This window comes from Paramisgurnus dabryanus, chromosome 1, assembly GCF_030506205.2.
Source record: "Paramisgurnus dabryanus chromosome 1, PD_genome_1.1, whole genome shotgun sequence".
Lineage (NCBI taxonomy): Eukaryota > Metazoa > Chordata > Actinopteri > Cypriniformes > Cobitidae > Paramisgurnus > Paramisgurnus dabryanus.
Window position 1 is genome coordinate 22,952,879 of NC_133337.1, and position 27,287 is coordinate 22,980,165.

The window sequence follows — 27,287 nt, forward strand, 5'->3', positions numbered from 1 at the left end:
ACTACATGTATTAACATTAACATGATAGTTAATCTTATGAGCCTAGTTGTAATGTTAATTTTGAAAACATTTATTATACTGTAGTATAATAAAATATGATTATATAAAGTAGGCCTACTTTTTTCCTCTGACGTTGGTGACATCAAGGAAGCAAACAACTTACTGAATGCATAAAGCTGCCCTCTACTGGTCCCAGTACAGTTATTAAAGTTAAAATAATGAGGAAATAAACTTGTTAATTTCAATTTTATATTCATGTTTATATTCAACACACACAATCATAGAGCACACAAAACAACAATTAAAAAATAATAAAATAACTCAAAATAATCAAGGTTAACAATGAATAAACATTGCAAAGTTTTCATTGAATATTGCTATTGTTGTTTTATCCAAGGGTGTTTTTAATCTATTAATATTCACATCAGCATATTCCTGTAGATATATTTTCAAACCTAACAAAAGTTTATGATTTTAATTTTAATATGCTTGAGGATCCCTACAATCATAGATTAAAGAAAATAATTAAATTCAACTACGAAAAATATTATACACACACAATAATACATGTAAAGGAAAAACAAAAAATCATGTTAATTGCACAATAATCACAATTAGTCTCTGTAGAAATATTTTTTTAAATCTTTGGAATGACTGTTTAAAATTTAAAATGTTATGATGTTTTATTAACAAGGTTCGGGAGGAGCACGATCAGATAATTAACTAATCAAGCACAGGTGCATCTAATTTGGTAATCAGCCAAACACTACAGCTGTGTCCCAATTCAGGGGCTGCGACCTTCTAAGGACGTATTTTAAGACCGATTGCGTCACAGCAGCGCGACTTCAGGCTGGTAAGGCCGTCCCAATTCGAAGGATGCTTAGAATGAAGCCTCAAAATGCGTCCTCATTTCTCCGCGCTGTTAAGGATAGAACGAATGGATCCTTAACAGCCGAGGATATCCCAAGATTCATTGCGCGCCTGCAACGGCAGCTGGATATTCTAAAATAAACAATTAAAACCTTCATTAAATAAAAGTGTGTATTTATCAAAAAAAGTTTGTCACTGTTTTAGTATTATAAGTTATGTTTTGTGTTAATATTATTATTATTTTTATGATGCATATATTTCTAAGTTTGATTAATTTAATTGAATATACTGTTAAATAGTTTAATCTACATCAACGTGTCATATTTTCTAAACTAAATTAATATTTTTCTGATTTCATATTTATTTTAATAAGTCAGAAACGTTTCCGCTATGTCCTGCTGACAGGCGCAGGTGACGCCAATTATGGGTCGTCCGAAGGTTAGACCGTCTCATTTCAGTTCTCTTCGCGGATTTCTGAGGCTGCCACCTTGAAAGACCGAGTGCTCATATTTAAGGTCGCATGCTTAGAAGGTCGCAGCCTACATATACAGACATCCTACCTACCTCAGTCTATCGTGATTGTTTTCGGATATCCCTCCACCACCCCAACTCGCCACTCTAATCTGTTCTATCCCAGTTTGGGATGGGGGAGTTCTCCGGGTTCGGGCCATACCCTGGATTCGGAGTTCGAGCTTCACTCCGGATCCTGAGCCCTCCCCCAGGACAGCACGCCAAAATATGCTTACTTTCGCAATCAGATTAGATGTAAGGGCGAACTCGTGAAATGGCACAAAATTCCAAATTTTAGAAAGTGACCGTTTAGTTCTTTAGGTGGCAGCGTTTTACTTCAGCATAAATATCTTCATCTGACTGCAAATCAGTTTTCTTTGACTGATCTTGCTCAGTGTCTGTACTGATGTTAAATTGTAGATCTCTTGCTTTACTGTATGTTATCTTAACTGTTGATATGTTGCTGTTGTCCAGAGGTTTAACGCTTCCCACAGAGCTCTTTGCTTCCTCTTGTCCTGAATAATGTCGGAGAACAGCATAATCAGCAGTAAGTGAGGAGACGCCTCTGATCTCTTCTGACTCTATTTGGGTGTTTGTGAAGTCAATGGAGGAATAATGAAGGGATTCTTGGCAATTCATTGAGGTTTCTTCGTCAGTTTTATTGCCATAAACAGGTTCTTCGTTCTCCTTAGAAACAACATAATGGATCAGTGAAGAATCAATGATATATAACAGAGACAGACACTATTCTGTTTTCCAAAACAGGTGTTTTTAAGGAAAAATAGTTTTTGTTAAACTCACCCTGTCAGTCAGAACAAGTCCAGTGGTATCTTCTCGTCTTGACTTTAAGGATCTGTTGTTTTTAATAGAAGAATATTTTACTATTAACTTTAACAAATAATAATATATTTTGTACTTCCTCATCATTACATCACAATAAGTGGATAAGCAAAGTTACTGAACAATGAACAAGAAATAATATGCAATATTTTTGTCAGTTTTTAGAACAAACTATTTTTGAAACTTCGCTTCAATAAAAGGTCTGTTTATGAATGTGTAGAAATTACATTTTTAAATAGACGCTATGTTAACTAACCAACCACAGTTTTTAAAGTTTATAAATCTGTATTCTCGTCCTAAACAACTCTTAAAACTATTTTAGGACAGAAACATTTTGAATGTTTATACAAATATTTTGAATTCTTTAAAATAGATTATGCAGGTTTTCTGTTCCATTACTGTTGACAAAACCATGCAGGATCGTAATAGTTTGTATGGGAAAGGGAATTTGGAGCTACATTTTCATAGCAAAAAAACATTGTTTTTAAAGTGATGAGACCCATGTTATGTATAGTTGTTTATTTATATTTGTTATATTTGTTTCTAGGTGGCGTTGTGGCAGTTGAAGCAGTAAATTCATCTGGGATTTCAGATAAAAAGCATTGACGGTGACAGGTGCTCTATCTTTGTTTCCCTTTGTTTTCACACCCACCACTCTCACTCTTGTCTGGAGCGATTAAGCTTTTATTTAATTATAGTTTACTTTGTATGTGCTTTTGTTGCTCTTTTTTAAATGTGATTTTCTGTGTGGATTTTTATCTTATTTCATTTAATAAAACATGTAGTGTATTAAATTATTTGTTCACTGTTTGTTTAGTTAGTAAGTATAGCGAAGGACATAGAGGACCAGAAAACTCATCTGTTGCATTTTGTTGGGAGTCAGGTAGGAACTGTTGGTGAGAGCAGCTGTAGACAGGTGTTCTTTTTTATCTGGCCCTACCTGTTTACTGATATTTCTTTTTTATTATTTTTTGTTAGATTGTATTTGTAAATATTATTTGTGAATTATTAACTACAAAGTGCAACAAGTGTCTGTGACTCTCATGTGTTCGGTCCATGCCCATCATTTGATTTATTTAATTTAACAAGCTGTTATTTTTGGGTGTGGTTCGTAACAACCCATTAAACTTTAAAAAAATTAAATCAGGCCTCTGGTCGTGTCCTCTTAACTTGTGATGTTCTATAAAGTGTCTGTGTTGTTATACCCCGTGTGTCATGTGCTCACCGATTACAGAGATGTTGAATGACCCACAAGATCATCATTACTGAAGCTCCAATAGCAGCTCCAATCAGCACAGAGAAAAGACTGAAACCTGCTGAGAAAGATATTAAAATAAAAATAGTTATTTTAAACTGAAGCCATTTCATTTAGCAAAGCTAGTTACACTTCTTCCACAATCTTAATAAAAGAGTTTAGCAGATGCATGTTTTCCCAGGGTTACAGGAGTAATATCACAACAAAGTGTGTGAAGTGAGGAACAAGAAAACGTTTCACTCTCTAGAAAAAATAGATAGACAACATTACAAAAGTATTAAAAATAAATCAAAGACGTTTAATTCAGGTAGAGGTTGAAACAGAGAACTTACTTGTCTCATGAGAACAGTGAAGCAGTTGAATCTGATGACTGGCGATGCTGTGAGTGTTTATGATGACACACTGCAGAGTGTCTGTGTGTGTAAGTGACTGATGGAGAGAAATGAAGCTCCTCAAGTCTGTGCTGCTCAATCGCTCCTCACTGATGAATGTGTTTGTAGAGTTACTGACAGGACGTCCAGATAGAAACCAGTCCACTTTAGGAGAGGGATTCCCATGAGCCTCACACAAACACACAGTTACATCAGTTCTGTTACAGATGAAGAGAGAGATTTTGGCTGCATCTGAGAGAAACAATAATAAATACATTCAGTACATGTTTCTACATAAACACATCATGTGATGTTGTTTTGTGCTGTTGTGTTTTAGTGCTCTAGTTGGTAAAACAAAAAAGTAAAATAGACAGTTAATACTCACACTGAATGTCCAGCAACACTGATGTGTTTTGGGTACCATGCTGGTTTCTGGTTTGACAGTAGTAGCGTCCTGTGTGTGTACGATCAGTCACATTGAAGGTGAGATTATATCCAGTCTGCAGCTGTTCTCCATTTTCTCTGTACCAGGTGAAGTTGAGCACTGCTGGATTTCCATCACTGCTGCAGATCAAAGTCACTGAACTGCCCTCCAGTACAGGATTAGATGGAAACACAGACACTGATGTGTTTTCAGGAGCATCTGAGGGAGAAACAAATTAAGTAAATATATTTAAAATGTATCCAATCCTAAAAAGTAAACATTTTTAAAAAATGACAAGGAGCATCTAAGGAAAAAAATAGGACATCACTACAGTATGTGCTGTAATTTACAATAATATGATCAACAAGTTTAAAGTGATATACTCATACACTATTGTGATATTGCGTTGTGCTGTTTGGTTCTTCTGCTTTCGCTGTTGAAACACAAGTAAAATATACAGTTAATACTCACACTGAATGTCCAGCAACACTGATGTGTTTTGGGTGCCATGTTGGTTTTTGGTTTGACAGTAGTAGAGTCCTGTGTGTGTACGATGAGTAACATTGAAGGTGAGATTATATCCAGTCTGATCCTCCAGCTGTCCTCCATTCTCTCTGTACCAGGTGTAGTTGAACACTGCTGGATTTCCATCACTGCTGCAGATCAAAGTTACTGAACTGCCCTCCAGTACAGAGTTAGATGGAAACACAGACACGGATGTGTTTTCAGGAGCATCTGAGGGAAAAACAAATTGAGAAAATGTATTTAAAATGTATCTAATTCTAGGAAGTTGAAATTGTAAAAAAACTGGGACAAAATAATACAGTCAGGTAATAAATAATTAAGTGACACTATCTTTAACAATTAACAATAAATTTGTAATCAGGTTAAAGAAAAAAACGGTGATGAACGAGAACGAGAGCAAGTGTCTGGACAAACAGGCAAGTGGTGGAGAAGACGTAACCTTCGAAAGAGGAAGGAGATTTATACACCGAACACGGAGGAGATAGTGCCAAGCCATTTGTTTATGTTGTGCTTTCATGACTGCATGGTGTGTTTAGAAGGAATACTGGATGTTTGGAGGACACAAAGAACTGAGCTAATCGGATATGCATTAGAAGAGGAAGAGCGAAGCGAATCTGGTGGGTGAAGGCTTTTGAACATTTGTCATGTGTTATGAGAAGCGGATTATGGATGTTTAAAGGGACAGTCCGACGCTTCGGGGAATTTCCCGTTCGTATGCTACCACTAGGATTAGCGCTGTCTTCTTGCTAAAAGCCCATATCCTCATAAGCAACGAAGGTAATGCCCTGTGTCATTGTGAGCTGAGGCGGAGGCGACTGCTGTTTGGTGGGTTGATGCCTTTGATGCCAATCTAACTAACAGTGTTTGTTCATCACCCAGACTGTTTGTATCCGTGTTTCCTTGTTGGAGGTAGCAAAGGAGGAGGAAGGAGTCCCCGGTTCGTGACCTCAATACCTCCTGTGTCTATCCCACGCCTATACCTGCACTATTAGCCAGGACTCTGAGCCTGGGCTGGATACGTACCACTGGCCTTATTACCGTGAGTGTGTGGAGTGTGGTGGGTGATTTCTTTGGAGTGTATACAAGGAAAATTGCAGTGCTTTTGCCAGTATTTGTTAGTGATCATGTTCTAGGCCGAGGGAAGAGCTCGGCATGAGAAGAGCAGAGTGCTGGTGTGTGACAGTACTTCAACACATGTTCTTGACTGGTCGACCTTCTTCATCGCCTGGTGGTGGTGCTGTGGCCGTGGAATGTGTCCAGATGTCAGTTCATGCTATGTTGCCACACTCAGCTGTTAGAGAAAAGGAGATTGGATGTTCTCGCCTCCCTCCACCAGTAAGCCGTAAAGATAAAGCCTCCACCCTGATCTGCATATCGCCGTGTCTCCTCCCGTTGCTACCAGTCACTGGTCTGTATGTTTGCTTGTATTCTGAAGAGCAGCTCTGTGTTCTTACTTGCCTCCTTGCCTGTATGTGAGGAGTTAAAGTGCTGAATCTTCCCTTGTTTGTCCATCCGAGTTAATACTAGTGCACTCACGTGTGTCCTCTGCTACCAGCCTGTATACTAAAGGGCTAAAGCCCTGCACCGTTACCTGACTGCTCTCTGGAACTTCGAAGGGCTAAAGCCCTGAATGCCTGCTTGTGCGCCCACCTGTGAGTCGAAGAGACCAAGTCCCGAGCACTGCCTGTACGCCTACCTGTGAGCCAAGGAGTTAAGAGTCTCATGTACTTACCTATACCTCCCACCCACACGTTAAGGAAGTGACGCCGGTGTCCCGAGCTGCACGCTGTACCCTCCAGCCACAAAAGCCTTTTAATTATTTATATCCCCCCTCCCTTTTCCCTTTTTAATGAAATAAAGCTTTGTTATAATTTTTAACCTTTCTTGTCCGTCTGTTCGTTGGGGTGTTTCGGGAACTCCTCATGGTGGAAATAGATGGAGGAGCGAGACTCACAGTATTGGTGGTCTGCTCCGACCTGTGACAGATATTTTAAACAAGAATACAAATCTAAAAATAAAAGTAATACATCAGTCATACAGTGCCACTGTGAAGTGTTGTGACAAGCTTGATGATGAGTTATAAAATAATAGTTGCAATAACAAACTCATAAAAGGGAGCATTTTTAAATATTACTAAGTTGTTTAAATAATTCCTTTTTAATTCCATATACAGTTAAATTCTAACCAGTTTGAAGTGGAACTCCCCTCAAAATTCAGTCCTCGGACTCCATCCCTCTAAGTCCCCCCTTCCATTTTCAGCACTGTTTTTATGTTAATGTACACAAATTGAGTTATAATTTAAGGTTTGAAAGCAATGTGTTTCTTTAGGACGGAAATTATTATACACCTCCTCCACCACTGTTATCGTTCATACCTGGCTACCTGCGCCGCTGGCCTTGCTCTCTACCAACCTGGAGACGGAGACGACGCCGGGGAAGACAGGCTGGCATCGCGGTTAAGCTGAGGCTGGGGTTGCTGAGGCGTGGAGAGTTTCCTCTCACTTCGTGTCGAGCTTTTCGGAGACGCTTTTTTGATCTGATTCGACAATGGAATATCCCTTTGGTTCAGACTGTACTGGCTCCGGTGTCATATGCTCACACTCCACTCCTATCTCCTCGTTTCCATCGTAGAGGAGTATGTTTGAAACATCTTCGCTCGCTACCTCGTGAAATGGAGAACGTGAAATCTACGAGTCCCCTGAAGATGAGGATGGCCTTAATAAATTCCAGATCGGTCACAAACAAAACTTTTATTCTAAACGATCTGTTCTCTGCACAATCGTTGGATTTTTTATTTCTCACTGAGACCTGGCTCTGTCCTGGAGATTTGAGCCCTTTTTCCAAACTTTTGCTGACTAAATGCCGGTATTTTAACTCCCCACGGATGATCGGTCGGGGCAGTGGGCTTGCTTCTATCTACAAAGAGCACTTCACCTGCACGGTAGTAAGTAACAGCTACAGCAGCTTTGAACTTCAGGTGTTCTGCCCAGAACTAAGCGACCCACTACTGATTGCTGTTATCTACCGACCACCGAAATATAACACCAACTTTTTAACAGACTTTGCAGAGTTTCTTGGTGATGTGACTCCAAAATACGACCGGCTTCTCATCCTGGGTGATTCTAATGTGCATTTATGCTGCATGAATGATCATCTTTCCTATCGACTTTTCACAAAGATATGCTATCTCCTGCTAATATCACTTGTGACATTAGCGCTGAAGAGCTTCTCTCCAGGCTTAACTCCACCTGTACTGATGTGTAAAACATGGTGGCCCCCTTAAGGATTGCTCGACCTAAATCGCATCTTGAACCCTGGATTGATGACTCTATTCGTTGTCTTAGACGATGTTGCAGAAGAGCGGAACGAAAGTGGAAAAAGGACAGGCTTCAGGTTTCTTATGAAATTTTAAATCATTCTCTTCATAAATATCAGAGGTAAGTAAAAAAGCCAAATGTCGATACCTCTCTCATATTATAAACAAGAACTACTCTAGACCTAAGACCCTTTTTAATATCATTAACGCCACAATCCATCAGTCGGTCTCTCTCCTGGGGTCGCGTCCCCATCATGTGATGAGTTTTTATTATTTTTTGAAGACAAGATAAGGACTCTCAGGCAGGGTATAATTCCCTTGTCTAATACTACTACTACTACTTTTAACCATATTTTAAATGTCACTGCCTTACTAAGTGAGTTTAACTCCATTACTGAGTTAGATTTGCTAGAAATAGCTAAACAGCTAAAGCCCTCTGGATCACCTTTGGACATTCTTCCCGCTTCTCTATTTAAACAAATCTTCACGGATATAGCTCCATATCTGCTGATCATAATTAATCGTAGTCTAGAATCAGGGATTATGCCTGACTGTCTAAAGCATGCAGTGGTTTATCTACTGCTTAAAAAATTGAACATGGACTCATCTGCTTTGATAAACTTTAGACCTATCTCAAACTTGCCATTCATCTCCAAATTTTTTGAAAAAATGTGTTTTCACAGCTACAGAGTTTTTTAGTTGAGAACTCATTGCTTGAAACATTTCAATCTGGCTTTCGAAAATGTCACTCCATAGAGACTGTATTAATTAAGGTTTTAAATGATATTTTGATTTTATGTGACTCTCTTGATTATGCAGTATTTGTGCTTCTTGATCTAACAGCTGCTTTTGACACAATTGATCACACTATTTTAATTGATCGTCTTGAAAACTATGTCGGTGTAAGAGGTACAGCCTTTAAATGGTTAATATCATATCTAACAAACAGGAGTTTCTCAGTTAAGATGGGCGAACATTATTCTAGTTAGGCCAATCTGTTTTGTGGTGTTCCTCAGGGCTCAATTTTGGCTCCACTACTTTTTTCTCTGTATATGCTTCCCCTAGGGTCCATCTTTAAGAAACATTGCATATCATTTCACTGCTATGCTGACGATAAGCAGGTTTATTTGCCTGTCAAACAAAATTCTGCAGGATTAGGGTCTTTGATAGCTTGTCTAGAGGAGGTTAAGGCATGGCTTTCTTTGAATTTTTTTATTTTTAATGAAACAAAAACTGAAATCATTGTGTTTAGTCCATCCGAGTCATCAAAATCTAAAAACTTGGATTTAGGAGAGTTAACCTCTTACCTGAGACCCTGGGTAAAAAATTTGGTTTTTATTCTAGATGATAATCTAAAGTTTGATCGCCAAATAAATTATGTTGTTAAAACCTGCTTTTACCAGCTGCGTCTGCTTGGAAAAGCAAAGCCGTTTCAACCTATAAGGATCTTGAGAAATTAATTCATACTTTCATTTCATCTAGGCTTGACTATTGCAATTCACTATACTTGGGGATTAGTCAGCAAACACTGTCCCGCCTGCAAATTGTCCAAAATGCAACAGCAAGATTTTTGTATGGTGTAAAAAAGAGGGAGCGTATTACTCCTATTTTACGCTCACTACATTGGCTTCCCGTGCTTTTCAGAGTTGAATTTAAAGTACTATAAATCCATAAATGGCTTAGCACCAACCTATCTGTCTGATCTTTTGACCGAATATAACCCTCCAAGATCTCTTTGATCGTCTACTCAGGCTCTATTACATACTCCAAAATCAAGTCCAAAGTGTAGGGGAGATCGAGCTTTTTACAGTGCGGCTCCAAGGCTTTGGAACAGATTACCTGTTAGCTTAAGACAGGCTCCATCTCTCCTTACTTTTAAATCCAGACTCAAAACTTTTTTATTCTCAAAAGCCTTTGAAGTAAATTTAAATTAATGTGATTTTATTTTATTTTTCCTGTGTCTTTTATCTATTGATGTGATTTTATCTATTTGGAAAGCACATTGGTCAACAGCTGTTGTTTTACATTGTGCTATATAAATAAATTGTCATTGTCATTTAATCTGTACAATCATGTACTGCACATTTTTTTCTATCATGTTTCCTTAACTTCAGTGAGCCAAATCTGTTTACTTTTATTTTTTATGTTTTAGATCAGTGTTTCCCAATCCTTGTCCTCGATGCCCCCCTCCCAGAAAGTTTTAGATGTCTCCTTATTTAACTCCTCAGCTTGTAAGGGAGACATGTTTACCATTTTGGAAGGAGGCTGATAAGTTGAATCAGGTGTTTTAAATAGGAGACATCTAAAACTTTCTGGGAGGGGGGCCTCGAGGACCAGGATTGGGAAACACTGTTTTAGATGAACTCAAGAATGACAGGTTTTTCATAAACAATTTCATAGGTCTGATGCTTAATTATAAGTGAGGTTAGCAATACAACAGTAACTGAATTCACCAAGAGCACCATCAAAAAAAAAAAAAAAAAAAAATCCCAATGCATGCTGGGAACTACAAGTAAAATAAACTGTAAATTCTCACACTGATTGTATAGCAAAACTGATGTGTTTTGGGTATCATGTTGGTTGTGTTGGTTGCTGACAGTGACAGACTCATGTGCAGCTGTCCTCAATTCTCTCTGATTCATTCTATTAAATTCAGTGCATATGTACAGTATTTTATAATCACGTGATCATTGATCAGGAAAGGAAAATGGGAATAATTAGAGACCAGTCAAGATATGATTTAAACACACACATCAAATAATAATTTCATTAATGTGAATTATGAGACATGCTAATATAAACAAAGCATACCTATAGTGTTACAAGAGAGTGGTACATTACAGATATACAAACAATATTATGCGAGGATATAATATATACAATTTAAACCGCTTATTGTGGTCTTTAGCTGTGATCTTAGACACAGACACATTTCTGTGTCAGCCTGCTTTATATAAAAAAATACAGACAGTTAGCAAATCCAGAGATTCCCTTTTGTTTAGACAAAATTAGCTTTGATTTTGGACAGTGTATCCAAAAACAGTGTATCCATAAATAGACCTGCACTTCCTTCTCATGTTTACCAAGTCGTCCACACCTTTAGTTACACTTTTTGGCTGTTCTGGTAGCTTTCAATAAATACATTTGTTCTCAAGATTTATGAAATTTAGTGAGAGATCTTCAACCTCAGGTCTGACAAACAGAACAGAGAGTCAAAGCCTTTGTTTTATGTCATGGTTGGTATACACATTCAAGAGACCAAAAATGTGTGCGTTATTGAATGAGGGGACGGTATGGTCCAAAATGCCAGGGCCGATTTTTTGTCCCAGTCTGCCCATGCAGCTATGACACGCAGCTTCAGGAAATGGCTTAAAGATATATTTATTTTGCTGTTCTTCAAACCTTTTCAGGTATTTTCATGAATATGTATAATGATTATGTTTGACGAGTTTTGCTTTTTTTAAATGCATATTATAAACGACTCAAACTAACAGTGATTTCAGATCGATAAGGACTTACTGATAAAAAGCTGTAGTACATGAAATAGCTGTGAATAATATCGGCTGCGCAATTCAGAATAGTTATCGTCCACGTATTATTGGTGTATATCGGCATTTATTGGTGCACCCATACCCAAAACACACCCATTACTCATTATGGGAATAGGAACAACGCTTTTAGACCGTGCGCTTGGCACACAAATCATTTTCCAGTAATTAAATTAACAAAAGTGGAATTAGACACACCTGTTTAGACCATGCGCTTTAGACCAAAACTTTTTTTATTTTAAAGTTATGTTCTGCAGTGCTTGTAGTCTTTTGTAGTTCTGTTTCTTATTGGTTCTTGTTCTTGATTGTTTCCTAGGTGTGTCTTGTTATCTTGTTTACTCACATGTATATCTTTCCCTTCAATTGTATCAAATGTCCCTTGTCGAGTATTGTTTGCTGCCATGTGTTTTTTTTGTGTCCTGTGTTCCGGTCTTTGTTACTGTTATGCTTTGTACACCTTTTGGGTTTTATTAATAATGATCATAATTGAATAATGATTAATGACCCCCTGCCTTATCTTGTCTGCTTCACCTTACAATTATCATATACAACATACAGTTTACTTCGCTCCTGCAATAACCCTTCTGTCATGTCACCCAAACCCCAAATGCAAACCAGCAAGAAATGTAGCTGCATAATTTATTCATGCTGGGAAAAAGAAAATAGACAGCTAATACTTACACTGAATGTCCAGCAACACTGATGTGTTTTGGGTGCCATGTTGGTTTCTGGCTTGACAGTAGTAGAGTCCTGTGTGTGTACGATCAGTCACATTGAAGGTGAGATTATATCCAGTCTGCAGCTCCTCCAGCTGTCCTCCATTCTCTCTGTACCAGGTGTAGTTGAACACTGCTGGATTTCCATCACTGCTGCAGATCAAAGTCACTGAACTGCCCTCCAGTACAGAGTTAGATGGAAAAACAGACACTGATGTGTTTTCAGGAGCATCTGAAAGGAAAACAAATTCAGGAAATCACTATGTAATTGAGGTAACGCTTTAGATTACAGCCCGGAAAGTACTACGTAAGTACAGCGAATTTACAGCGCATGTTTCTGTAAATATAGTTTACTTATGAAGTACGTACGTGTAATTATAAGGGAACAATTTCTAATATTTGGGGAATAAAGGGGTAACAACCAGGAAAAATACAAATAATATATGCAGTAAAGTACTGCGTAAGTACAGCGAATTTACAGCGTATGTTTCTGTAATTATAGTATACTTATGAAGTACGTACGTGTAATTATAAGGGAACAATTTATAATATTTGGGGAACAAAGGGGTAACAACCAGGAAAAATACAAATAATATATGCAGTAAGTATTTTAGATTACTAAACAACAAAACTTGAAATTCAGTTAATGTGTTTATGCTATTCATTAGTACGATACAATTTATTTAGGATTTTCAATAAAGGTTACTTACCTTAAGAAAGAAAAAGAGTACAGGAATTTGTTGGGTCATCAAGCAAAATTAAAAATAGGCAAGGCAACTATGGTGAAAACAAAGTAAGCAAAACTAGAACCACACTCTTAGAACGAATGTGTTAAAAACAACACATTAGTGTTGATTCTGGGACGACACACTAAATGCGTTGTCCCAAAATCCACCCATCTCTGTGTTATTATGGAAACAAAACATTTTGTGTTACTTTTAACACAACTTGTGTTATACTTTAACACAAAATGATACATAATGTGTTAAAATTACACATAATGTGTTAAAAACTTAACACACAAAGATGTGTAAAAAATTAACACATCCTTTCTAAGAGTGTATTTTCTGTAGTTACTGTTTTGTGTTGTTACAGTCTAAGTCAAAAAATGTTACCCCCTTGTTTCACGTAGTTACAAAGTAAGTACAGAATCTGCGGGCTATAAATTAAAGGGGCACTTGTTACCCCCTTGTTTCACGTAGTTACAGAGTAAGTACAGAATATGCGGGCTGTAAATTAAAGTGGCACTTGTTACCCCATTGTTTCACGTAGTTACAGAGTTAGTACAGAATCTGCGGGCTGTAAATTAAAGTGGCACTTGTTACCCCCTTGTTTCACGTAGTTACAGAGTAAGTACAGAATCTGCGGGCTGTAAATTAAAGTGGCACTTGTACCCCCTTGTTTCACTTAGTTAAAGAGTAAATACAACATCTGCGGGCTGTAAATTAAAGTGGCACTTGTTACCCCTTTGTTCCGAAAATATTATAAATTGTTCCCTTAAAATTACATGTATGTACTTTATAAGTACACTATAATTACAGAAATGTATGCTGTAAATTCGCTGTACTTACGCAGTACTTTACTGCATATATTATTTGTATTTTTCCTGGTTGTTACCCCTTTATTCCCCAAATATTATAAATTGTTCCCTTATAATTACACGTACGTACTTCATAAGTAAACTATAATTACAGAAACATACGCTGTAAATTCGCTGCACTTACCCAGTACTTTCCGGGCTGTAATCTAAAGCGTTACCGTAATTGACAATAATATCATCAACAATTTCAAAGTGTTTTATTCTTACACTGAACACGTAATGTGATGTTTCTCTGTGCTGTTGTGATCCTCTGCTGTAGCTGGTAGGTTATAGTGCAGATGAAAGTGACTCCATGTTGAAGGTGAGTAGCAGTGAAGTTCAGATCAGAGATGATCTCAGTTTGTTTCTTCTTATCCAGCTGTAGTCTGCTGCTCTCATTGAGGTGGAGTCTGTCAGTGGAGCTCCATGTGAGAGTTGGTGGAGAAGAGGAGCAGAGAGTCTTAGCAGAGCAGCGCAGACACATAGAGCTCCCCTCTAACACCTCCTCCTGAACCTTAACCTCCATCTGATCCTTAAACATCTTCACTTTGGGTTTGCGGGGAGAGGCTAAAATGCACACAAATAAATTTGCAATGTGTCACCAAAAGGTCAAAAAGAAACCATTTTGTTCTGTTCATAGATTTTCATTTATTACTGAAGCTAATCATTCTGTATTTTTATTTCAAAAACTTCTCAATTACGACTGTATCCTCGGTTCCATGAGATAGGGAACACGATGCTGCATCATGAAATGACACTTTGGGAGAAGAACGCCACAGCGTCCGCTCATCTGAATAATCTGTAAAACTAACCTGTTTTATAGGTGGCAAGTGATGAAGTCACGACTGCTACAGAACCGGAAGGTATAAAATGGAGGCGCCATCAGTGCATTACAGCTTCTGGGAAATGAAGCGAGTGCTACAGGCACAAGGAGTTATGGCAATGAGACTCTCAGAGATAACCGATACGTTTCTTTTCGAGACAACTCGACGCTGCGAGTTAAGCCTATGAACTTGGGTGGATGAACAGAAAACTGCATCCTGTACTCTTTCTCTATAGTGAAAAGAAGTATTTATGTATTTATTATTTATTATTTCTACTAGTGAAGAAAATGTGATAAAGAAAAATATGAGTTTGTTTCCCTGAAGCGACTGATCGGCAGGGCAAAAACAATTCGTTTCTATTACAGTATTTTTGGTTGATTTATCAGCTCTAAAGCCTTTATGAGTAGAGACTGATTAACCTGTGATTCGGAAATTACGGTCAAGATCTGAGATTTTGACTTACAATTTGCGATAATAACTGACCTAAGATCAGCTTATCCTTACATTTATTTTGCCACTTCTGTTTCGGCCCCCAAGCTCTGTGAATGGGGGCAGTTATTGTTGTTGTCGGCATGAGGAATGTTACTGGGGCTGAACTTAATCCAAAGGGAATACATTTTTTAAACAGTGTCACCTGTTTAATTCTTGGAATTTATCCATGACAGAGCAGACAGTGTTGCCAAATAAACCGTTGAATGATAAAGGTACATCGAGAAGTAAGTGTTTATCTTCTCTATAATGCCTGATGTCTCTGTGGCTATGATAGCAGACATAGAATGCCAAATGCTTTTGTTGTAGCACGGAGAAGATGCCGCCTGTCTGATCTTGTTTAATAAATCTGTCAACCAGCTCTCCCTTATTTATTTCCCCCAGTAAGACAGCCTGGTATGGCTGAAAAATACTATAGTATCCAGGCACGCACCAACCCGACCTGCCACCTTGCTCTAAACTAGATGTAACGCAACATGATTTATAGGTTAATATATGTTGTGCTTATGCAAACACGGGCAAAAAGTAGTCTTTTCTATGATTAAAACACTTCGTTTAATTCCTCGGAGATAGAACATTGCATTGAGCTCCTGGTCTGATGGAATCGCAGTGCAGGCTTCCTGATCCCGGGGCTGAGACACCTCAGCTAGATCTATTGCGGGTGATTCTCACGAAAACTTGGTTGTAAAAATGTCAAGCATGAAAATGTAAAAATTGCTTAAATTTACTTTTTTTCCCACCAGACATTAGAAACAAAGTCTGAAGTATATGGGAACATTAATTTAAAAACTTTTACTTATCATTTAACACTTTTTGTAACATAATTTCAAAAATAAGTCCTAAAAAATCTCATTACCGCAACAGTCAGAAAACATCAACACTGTTAGAAAAGCTAATATATTTTCACATTTTTAAAAATTGATTATTAATAGTCATGCACAGTAAATTGAAATTTTGAAATAATATTTATTTTAAATTTAACGGTTTTTTTATTTTGTTTTATTTAGCTCATATACCACAACACCTTCCACAATTTACAACTATTTTTTTTATATATTTCGAAGAAACCTGACACATTTTCAAAATGACATGACAAACCTGAAAGAACATAATTTGGAGATTCTGCACATGCATTTAAAATCAAAGTATTATGCTTCTATTAATGAAATTAACATTTAAAAAGCATCTGTTGCGGTAATGATACATAGGTTTCGGAAATGAGGTTAATTATTTCGGTAATGAGAATACGTATACTAGCCTGAGATTGTGTTAAAAACAAATTTTAAAGTAGAAAGTCTGATAATATTTACAGCATCATGTGTTCAAGTTCAAAACTGTTTTATTGTGTAGTCTTTGAAAAAAATATTAAAGAAAAAACATGAGAACAGGAAGGCTTATATTAATATTCCTTTGTGTCATATTTAAGTCCCCATTTATGCATTTAACATACTGAAATAAGATGGTCTTGATGACATATTCTGCCTACAAATGCGAGCTCTGAAGGCTGCAGCCATTGGATTGAGAAATGGCCAGCTAATGTCAGCTAGATATCACAAAACATTTGTGTAAATAAGATGAAAAATATTTCCTTGCTGGATATGATTTGGTCTTCTGACCTTTTACCATTCTGTATCTGTTTCGATGAGAGAGAGAGAGAGAGAGAGAGAGAGAGAGAGAGAGAGAGAGAGAGAGAGAGAGAGAGAGAGAGAGAGAGAGAGAGAGAGAGAGGCTGTATCCGAAAGTTTAGACAGCTGACTTGTTCCCTCGCTGCCTTATGAGACAATGACTTTGGCTGCATAATGGCAGCTCCGAGAAATGCTTTAGGACAGACTTCATAGGCAGCAAAATTGAATTCAGGTTGAAATGTAAGCAGCCCTCTCTGTGTTCCGGGATGTCGCAAATCTGCTTGTGGTGCGGAGGTCTGATCGACCCACCCAATTCACACGAGCTCTGTGTGCTCCACCCAAAGGCGGCAATTGTTGGCTCAGGGTGTCCCTTATTGTGAGGATCTCCCGATGAAGGTGCTCAGGACCCGGCTCAACATCGCCCTTGGAGGTTTCTTACTGCAGTGTCCCACTGCCGGCAAAGAGCCGCTGGTGGTCGTCCTCCCCTCGCTCAACCGGTTCAGTTTGTCGCCGAGAGCCTGTGTCCTGAACCGGGAGCCGCCAGGTCTGTTTCCTTTGGGTTTCCGGCGGAGGAAGATGAGATGTCTCTGACAGCGTTGGATGGAGACTGGGACCAGGCTCCACGTGGTACATCAGACACACAGCCATCCTTCTAAAAGGAACTGGTGCGCATTCTCTTTAAAGCCATGCAGGACTTGGAGATTGAGTGGAGCACCCCACAAGAACCCCAGAGAAGCAAGCTTGACTTTTGTTTTCTTCACTCAGGCCGCCCCGCTGATGCTCGGAGGAAAGTCACCAAAGTGTGGGCTACCCCTCCCCCCATTTTTTTTCTTAGTTAGGCTACCTGTGTATTTCCCCCATCAAGGACGCTGTGGCTGCTCACCTCTGCCCCTTGTCCACTTCCTTGGATGGTGTGGCGCAGCTTTGAGGGTAGTGAAGCCTCATGACAGCACACCTGTCCGAAAAAGCATACCCGCGCCGAGAGAGGCTCTGTCTGCATTGCACACTATGGCGGTCCTACAGATCTTTTAGGCGCAGGTGTTTAAGGCTCTGGATGAGGGCAGCACGGATCTAAATACCTTCAGGGATCTGAGAATGGTTACGGATTTCACGCTAAGGGCCACGAAGACCACTCATGGTGGCCATGCACAGTCACGCCTGTTTCTCCATCCGGCCTGTTTGGTGACACGGTGGGCACAATCACGGAGCATTTCTCGGAAGCGGTGAAGAGCTCTAAGGCTATGAGGCACTTCATACCTCACCACCCTGTGTCTCATGGACCAGAACCGGTGGTGCATCACAAGAGTCCCTGGCACAAATCCTCCAGTATATGATGCAAGAAACTGGGTCCTGGGGGACTGCCGTCCGGAACGAAGCCGCTCAAAAACAGAGCATTTTTCTCCTCAGTTGGTTTTGTGTTGCTCGCCCCAGGGCCCTTCCTCACATAAGCGTCTACAACACGCCCCCCCCCACTCTCGAACACGACCCACATGTTGCGAAGACAGCAGAGGCGGAAAGGGTTAACGCACAGTCCTAATGAATTGCGCAGCAACCCGCTTTCTGTCACAGCGCCGGGCGCTTTTTGGCCATCCTCTCTGGTGTCTGTGACTCACGCACTGCGCAGAAAGGAGGTAGTCTCCCTTTGTCCCTTGCCCCCAGGCAGCAATCTGACGCTGCAGACAGTGCGCGTTGTGCGGTCGCAGGTAGCTGAGATGCTGGCACGCATGGGATCCAACTTTATGGATCTTGTTATCCAACTGATGTTGCAGCGCCTAGATGCGTGGCGTGCCATCGCTAGGTTGTTTTTGATACCTGAAAGTGGAAAGAAAGCATAACATTAAATTAGCATGTCTCACAACATGGGAGAAAAAAATTAATGTACACATCATCATATAGTATAGACTTGTTGCGTTGTGTTGTTTTTTGTCATGTACATTTCCTAACACTGTAGTGTGTTTTTTGCTAATTACACCTGCTAGTAACATCTCCAAACCTAACCTCTCTCTCTCCTTCCTTCTGTACTCCTCTAGCCATTCTGGGTTGCTGTTAAGTTTCTCCCTGAACTTTGTCAACATGGCCTTTGCTAAAGCTTTTTTCTCACTTGCTGACTGTCTACAATGAAGCATCATAAAGCAAACTATCAACAGTTATTACATTTTAAATTTATATTAAATTCATAAGAGATATTTAAATGTAATAAACAATATGCTTAAATTCTCATTTCCGAAACAGAAGTTCTCTTTACCGCAACTGCTATTAAATGGTTGCGGTATATGAGAATGGTGTTGCGGAGGATGAGGTACCCCAGTATGTTTTGCTAAAAATAGAGAAGCCACGTAGGCTTTGCTCATTTTTTATTCAGTGCATATAATTAGACTTTAATAAAGAACATTTTCATAAAAAATTGTAAATCAAACAATTTTCGAAATGTAGAAAACTACCTGTTTCGGTAATGATAATCAAAATGTTGTGTAAGCATTCTGACAAGAGAATATTTCAAATTTAACTGGAAAGATATAAAGAGATGATCTTACCTGGTAGCCATCTTGAAGTAACTGGTCCATGTGCTTGGTCACTCAAAATCAAACTTTATTAAAATTCTGTATGTGTGCTTAAACTGTTCTCAAAAAGTGTTGCGGAGGATGAGAACATCAGGCATGGACACATCAATTTCCAAATTTTTCTTCATTATTATTATACATGAATATTCAGTAAATTATTTTTCTGTCATCTAAAGTAGTCTAGCAAAACATCCATTTATTTTTTTTCTAAATATTTTTGTTTTAATATGTTTAAATTACAACATAACGCATGTTCAAACACAGCCGGACGCATTGCAGTAATGAGAATTTCAGCAGAAAATGAGATAAAATTGACAAATTATAAATTCTTATGTTGAAATCACACATTGTGCAAGGTAGAACACAGTATTGTGTTAATTTTGAGGCTTTTTAATATTACTATAGAGACAGAGCGCCGCGCGTCATAACCTGAAAACCACGCCCACCGGGGGGGAAAACAATCCAACTGTCTCCATTGACTTTGTATTGCGAGAGGCTGCCTCCTTGTCATTTCTGTCTTATAACAAAAAAACAGAATAATGCCTAAAAACTTCTGTGTGACAATATGTACAGCTAACAAGCCAAAGAACCCAGAAATAAGTTTTTATAAGCTGTCGAGCCGTAAAACCCTGTCTTTAAGGAGAATAAAGTGGATCGCCGACTACGTTTCCCCCTATTGGACGCAGTTCTACTAATAGTATTACTATGAAAAGTTGCCTGTTTCCATTTTTGTGTCTTTAAACGCTCGTTTTTGGGGTCGACAGCTTATAAAAACTTATTTACAGATTAAAATTAAAAACAGAATAATACATAAAAGCTGCTGTGTGATAAGGTGTACAGCTAAAAAGCCAAAAAACCCAGAAATAAGTTTTTTTTAAGATGTCGACCTCATAAAACGAGCGTTTAAAGAAACAAAAGTGGAAACAGGCAACTTTTCATAGTACTTCTATTAGTAGAACTGCGTCCACTAGGGGGAAACGTAGTCGGCGATCCACTTTATTCTCCTTAAAAGCTGGGTTTTACGGCTCGACAGCTTATAAAAACTTATTTCTGGGTTCTTTGGCTTGTTAGCTGTACATATTGTCACACAGCAGCTTTTAGGCATTATTCTGTTTTTTGTTATAAGCCAGAAATGACAAGGAGGCAGCCTCTCGCAATACAAAGTCAATGGAGACGGTTGGATTGTTTTCCCCCCCGGTGGGCGTGGTTTTCAAATTTGCATATCGGCGCTCTGTCTCTATATTACACATTTTATATCTAAAATCATTAGTGCCGTGGTGTTTCAATGTTTTCGTGAGAATCACCCTTGCGTTCCCGACAATGCATGGCATCCCACTGCCTCAACATACGCCACGAGGAATGTAAATATTGCCCTCCATCATAAAAAGGGCGGCTCGGGAACGGAGCGACTTTAGCGAGAGGCTCTTGCAATGGCTACAGGCCTCTCTCTCAAAAGCTGCCTGAGCGTGATCCGCCCCCAAACACTGCCCATATAACTCATGGGTGTCCCCGCCTGTTATAAAACAAGGACCGGGGAAAACACACTTCCTAAACTGCTCACTAGCCATTTAAACTATTTGTTAAATTAGAGTAAAACAGTTTTGACACACAAATTTACATAGAGCACTCACTGAATGACAGAAAGCTGTAATGCGCTGTTTGTGCCTCTGTCGCACTCATGACGTCATCACTTGCCGCCTATTCACCTTATTCCGCCACGCCCCTTTTTAATTCTTCGCTCTTCCGCATTTTGTCAACCGACTTCCGCTGCTAATATGGCACAGTGCATTCGGTGGTTAGTTTGGTGGTTAGAAGATTGTTTGTAGTTCACTACAACTTTAGTGAAATGACAAATATCGCTACTGCTATAAATGTTTTAAATTAAGAGCACGGTTAAAACTTCATACGACGATTGGATAGTCTTATATTGTCCCATCAATCGTCTCGTGGTTAGACGATGTGAAGCAGCCGCGGCAAGTAACCTATTGGACATATTTTATTAACTGTTACCTCGTCCTGTCAGGAGTTGATGGAGCAGCATTGAAAATTATTAAAAGTATGTCTACCAATATTTACACAGTGATTTCGTCTTTTTTATAGCAAATGTGCACCTTAGCCAGTCCAATAACCCTTTCGTTTTTATGTGGTACCATGATAGAATTCATTTGCAAACTTGCCAACACTTATTCCTTCAAATCATGAGACTTAAATCCTTTTAAGTGGAATCTACAAAGCTCACATATGGTTTAAGAAATTCCTTACAGATAATAACTGATCACACTGTAAAGGTTTATATAACTGCATGGCAGGTTACATCTGATCACATAGTAAATGTTTAATATAACTGCATGACAGGTAACAGCTGATCACATTGTAAAGATTTAATATAAATGCACAACATCTGATCACATTGTAAAGGTTTAATATAAATGCACAACATCTGATCACATTGTAAAGGTTTAATATAAATGCACAACATCTGATCACACTGTAAATGTTTAATATCACTGCATGACATCTGATCACATATGAAGGTTTAATGTAACTTTACAACAGGTAAAGCAAGACCACCCTGCAATAAATTAAGACACAGCTTTATCGGATTCATCAGGAGCTGATCCCAAGCGTATATCTGGAAGCTGTTGGTGTATGTACTGGTAAAGTGCTTGGCGACTGTGTAATGGATGCAATATCAACCCTGTGTAAAGCTGAACCAAAGATGGTTGTTTCTCAGTAGAGTTATGTACATTTGTGCCAGCTCAACACATTGAAGCGGTTTCTCGGACAGGGTTTACAGGACTAGGCCTTAATTATATTAGGACATTTTAGTTTTTACAAACAAATCCTACAAAAAAACAAGACTGGTGCGCATCTTGTGACAAAACAATGGCACTCATATATGTTGAGGTATGTCAGTAAAAGGTGTTTTTAAATTATTGTAGCTCAAATATGCATTTTAGCCTGGGACCAGGATAAGCCCTGTCCGGGAAACCGCACCATTGTTTTCCCATATCAGATGTATGTTGCTTCAGGTTGAGTTGTGATTTTGTAGTTGTGGTCAGAGACGGATAGATGCTCCCATTGTGTTTCTGCATCACAGTTTAGGAACATGTTGATTGTATCATCCTCACAGTTGTCCACTGCATCACTACACATCAATGCATCTGTGAAAATAATATAACCATAAACAGTTTTATGTTAGTATTTAAAATAAACTTGCATCATGAGAATTAATATATAAATGGCACCCATACTTAAACAGAACAGTGTGTAAGAGAGAGATGCATTAAAAAGAGACAGAAACATTATACACACAACCTTTAACTTCAGTGTTAAATAATACGTTGTTTAAAAGGTCATTATCAATATCTGAATGAGAAATGAACTGACATTCTAGCATCTGAAATCTCAGTAACTTGTAGGAATCACATGGGCTACTGTAAGAATGCAATGTACTATAATATACTGTTGTACTATCGTAAATATAAAAATATAGGTGGACAATTAAAACCATTCAAATAGTTGCATTTTATAAACTAACGTTACTGATCTTAAGTGTATTTGTAGAACGGACATCACAAATCTAATTTTAGGCGAACGAGCACAAAGTTAGCTAAGATAGCTTACCTGAAACTGGCCACCTTTCCAACACCAGGCGTGGTTTAAAGTTACCGGAACATCGTAGTCGAACCATTACTTGGGATAAGGGTGTTCCTCAGTTGGCTTAAAATTGGTAAGAAAGAAACATAAAGGCGCTCGAGTGAGCTTTTTAAGCTTAACACGTCGCCTTCAGTCACTGCCTCAGCTGCTCATCGTCTATGCGGCCGGAAGAACGTTGACAAAATGAGCGCAATGGCGCCGCCCTTGTTGTCGTGAAAAATAAGGTGAATAAGACAGGCTAGTTTTACAAATTATTCAGATGTCTGAACGCTGTGGCGTTCTTCCCCCGAAGTATCATTTCATGACGCAGCGTTGAATTAACTCAAAAGGGAACAGTTTTTTTATTGCACTGTATGTGTTTGCAGTTTGTAATTAACAATAATTTTCAGCCATGTCACTTACCAGTCACATTTATTGAAACAGATTGTTTATAGGTATATTTCAGTTTACCATTGCCCTCAATCCTGAACTTATATCTGCCTTTGTCTTTTGAAGTAACGTTATAAAAAATGGTAGTACAGTCCTTGTCTTTTAATTTTCCAGTTATTTTCTCTTTAAATAAGAATTTAGGCTTGTTGGAGTCAAATACTTTCTTTGTATCAGTCCCATCTTTATACCACACTCCTACAGCACTGTCAGTGAGATCTTTGTCATATATTTTATCAATATCAAATCTGCAGTTTATGGTCACGCAGGATCCTCTCAGAGCTTCAATCTTCTCTGGCAGACTGATGTTCAAATCTCCACACCAAACACCTACAGTACAAACATGATGATTATGTTTATTATTCGGGATTTCTTTATAAACACACTTACATTTTTTTAAGATTAAACACAGCAGCAACAGTTCAGTCTAAATAAAATAGGCAAGTGCATTTTTATTTAAACTGTTGTAATAAATATTGTTGTAATATTGTTTATTCTGGCTGATGGCACAGTTCCAATAAAGTTTCAATACAGATTTGTGTAAACACCAAACATACATTTAGCGCTTGAATTAATGCTTTCAATCTTGACACACCCATGTTTTCACAGTTGGCACACAACACTTAACTTTCATACTTTGTTGGTAAAACCAAAAATTTTTTTGCTAAAAGAAAATTAAGAAAATCAAACCTTTTAACAAACAAATGAAAATAATGATTTGCTGTTCCATCTTCATTTCATTAAAGTAAGATCAGTCATCTTTGGAAACACACATCTGTAAATATGTAATAAATGACTAAATCAATGTCATAAAATCATATATCATACTTTTCTAAAGTAACGAGTAAAGTAACACATTACTTTATAAATGCACACATTAATATTTGAGTAACTTTTTTTAAAAAACGTAAAGCGAGTTACTTTTCAGTTTAATTATAAATTATAAACAAAAAAGAATGTACTGAATTAAACTGAAAGTAGTCATGTTGCATTATGCACTCTATGTGTGCAGCCTGAGCGGGAACAATTTGATTCAGAAACAGAGATAGCAGGCCAGAGCATGACATTTTTTTTAGATAAAAATAAGCAAATTATGAATGCAAAATTTCTCAGTTATAAAAAACACCTGCATGGCCAAAAAGGAGATCAAGCCTCAGCAAAGGAAGAAAAAATAACGCAAAAGTGACTTTAAAGTAACGTAAGTATTACTTTGCATGAAAAGTAACTAAGGAACGCAATTAGTTAACTTTTTGGGGAGTAGCTTAATATTTTAATGCATTACTTTTAAAAGTAACTTTCCCCAACACTGATTGTAACATCATGCAAGCATCAAAAAGATCAAGTTAAATATCAACAGCACTTTTAAATTTTTTACTAAGAAAAATAATGGATTGTCTTACCAGAAATGAGGTAATGGTGTAACCAGTGTAAAATCTTTGCTGAAAACAGATTTGTTCAAATATCTCATGGATGTGGATTCTGTACTGAAGCAACTGCTGATGATTTGAGACTTGCTGTATGAAGACAATATACTGACTGATTTCAGATGGACTATTAAAGTACTTCCTGTATTAACATCACACATTCTGTTCAAAGAGCAAAGTTTTGTCTGTAAGCAACTGTTTAAGAATAAACTTTGTCATTAAAAAAATCACTTCAATGGACAATGAAATTACATCTAAAACAGTTAAAAATTACAATTTCAAAACAAAAATGTAAACTATCTGTAGTTTTTACGATAAAAACTGGCAGCTGTGGTTGCCAGAAAATACAGGAAACATGTTAACAAATTTTGCAGTTTAAAAATGTAAAAAAAATATGGTGGCAAAGTTTTGTATATTTCAGAATTCTTCACTGTATTTTTCATGAGAAAGTTTTGAAAACTTCACAATTCTTAACCGTGTATTTAATTAAAATGTCTGTTATATAAATCTGCTTTGTACTGTGACACTGCCACACAAGACTCATGTTTTAACAGCTCAATATATATATTTTGTACTTTTATGTAAATTTGAATTTTAAAAGGTTTTACATGTAGTCCCATGTCCCAATCCTGGTCCCCCTCCCAGAAAGTTTTAGATGTCTCCTTATTAAACACACCTGATTTAACTCTTCAGCTTGGGACACATGTTGACCATTTTGGAAGGAGGATGATAAGTTGAATCAGGTGTTTTAACTAAGGAGAGATCTAAAACTTTCAGGCAGGGGGGCCTCGATCACCAGGATTGGGAAACACTGGTCTACAGGAAACAGGAAGTGACATATAGAGGGTATGCACGTGAAGTCACCTTCAGCGAAAGTGACTGCAGTTACGCCCACTGAGGTGGCAAAGAGTCTGAGTGACAGCATTAGCATAGCATTAAAAACGCTTCTAAAATATAAGAAAAGTAGTTGTGTGATCGACTGTGCTAACAGATTCAACAAACATGCTGTCTTTTTCCAGACTGCAAAAAACACTCAAAGGAGAAGTAAATCAGTAGCCATATGTCAATTATGTACAATTTTGGGATAAAAAAACCCTATAGAAATACACCAATGAATATTTTTATTTTATGTAATTGCAAAGTTTTGTCTGGGAGCCTTCATTAAAAAACATCCATTATTATGAGCCTTTTGTTCTACAAAGGTGAGATAGTGTTAGGCAAGTGTTAGGCAAGTGTTGCTTGTTATTGGTGACAAAATCATAAGTTTTTTTTTTATGGTCTCAACACAAAGTCTAATCACTGAATGTAAGTGTATAATTTATGTTTTACCAACTGTGGGTTTACATCACACTTTTTAACTCACCACCACCATTCTCGTCAATGTATTTTTGTTTGCTACTTGTTACATGCACGCACGTCTCTTTGAGGTTTAAAAGAGTGAAAGGGGAACAGTGAATGCAGAACTGTCACTTGTCCGGTCACTGCTGCACCATCAAAAACAACTATTTCACATGCTTTTAGGCATTGCCAATTTAAACATTAAAGCATAAAAAGAAGAAACAGTTTCACTCACATGCTGTTTGAAAATGTTGCGCCAAGCACGAGCATCAAAACATCTTAAATGCTTCAGACAGTGTGCAAATGCTAAGTTCATGTTATCTTGTGCTTAAACACATTTATGCAAAACGTTCTCTAATAATTATCATCATAAACACATTTAAACTATACGGACCATTTATATACACAATCAAACCAAAATGTATTGACACCTTCAAAATTTCACACATTTTCACAGTTTATTTGCTGAACAAATTCATCTTGAATTAAAGAAAAAAACATCAGAAGTGTCTAAATAACTTTTGTTAATTCATTTTAATAAATTTTACTGGTAAACCACTTTATGTAGAATTTAATGTGTTTAATATGTCTCAGTTTACTTTACTTTGCTTTACTATATATGTCATTGTCCCCCTAACTTCTGAGATGCCGGCTACACCCCTGTGTGTGATGCTCCAGTGAGATTGAACAATATTGTTAAAAATCCAAACAGACATAAAGGGATAATTGAGCCCCTCCTCCAAAAAAAAAAAAAAAAAAAATGCTGTTCATTTACTCACCCTCAGGCCTTGCAATATATGTTGGTAGTTTTTCAGTAGAACAATAAAGAAGATATTTTGCAAAACCAGAGTCCACTGTTATTCACATAATCCAAGTCAATGGTTTCCTTCACTTTGAAATGTATAAAGCAGATATATCCAATACAAAAGTAATCCCCACATTTTATAAACAGACAACCTCAGCTAATCTGCTTCCCTATCCCTCTAC

The 27,287-nt window shown here is 37.8% G+C and overlaps 1 protein-coding gene and 1 long non-coding RNA gene across 6 annotated transcripts; both read right to left on the reverse strand.

Annotated features, from left to right (window-relative positions):
* Positions 1-131: 131 nt before the first annotated feature.
* Positions 132-27,287, reverse strand: LOC135750498 (Schwann cell myelin protein-like). Of its 5 annotated transcripts, none has more exons than XM_073814029.1 (12): positions 27,080-27,287; positions 24,939-25,052; positions 24,229-24,297; positions 23,515-23,868; positions 14,182-14,520; positions 12,340-12,606; positions 4,742-5,005; positions 4,232-4,489; positions 3,808-4,098; positions 3,446-3,536; positions 2,182-2,233; positions 132-2,067 (listed from the first exon to the last, which is right to left on the reverse strand). In XM_073814029.1, exons 3-12 carry the CDS (start codon positions 24,272-24,274, stop codon positions 1,690-1,692), a joined length of 2,340 nt encoding a protein of 779 aa, XP_073670130.1. In that variant the 5' UTR covers positions 24,275-24,297; positions 24,939-25,052; positions 27,080-27,287; the 3' UTR covers positions 132-1,689. The 5 variants fall into 5 exon arrangements, with proteins under 5 accessions (XP_073670130.1, XP_073670131.1, XP_073670128.1 ...); XM_073814030.1 differs by having other exon boundaries at positions 3,446-3,533; positions 24,229-24,313; XM_073814027.1 differs by having other exon boundaries at positions 24,229-24,313.
* Positions 21,894-23,345, reverse strand: LOC135749939 (uncharacterized). Its single transcript, XR_010532521.2, has 2 exons — positions 23,080-23,345; positions 21,894-22,616 (listed from the first exon to the last, which is right to left on the reverse strand). It is a non-coding gene; the product is annotated as an uncharacterized lncRNA (long non-coding RNA).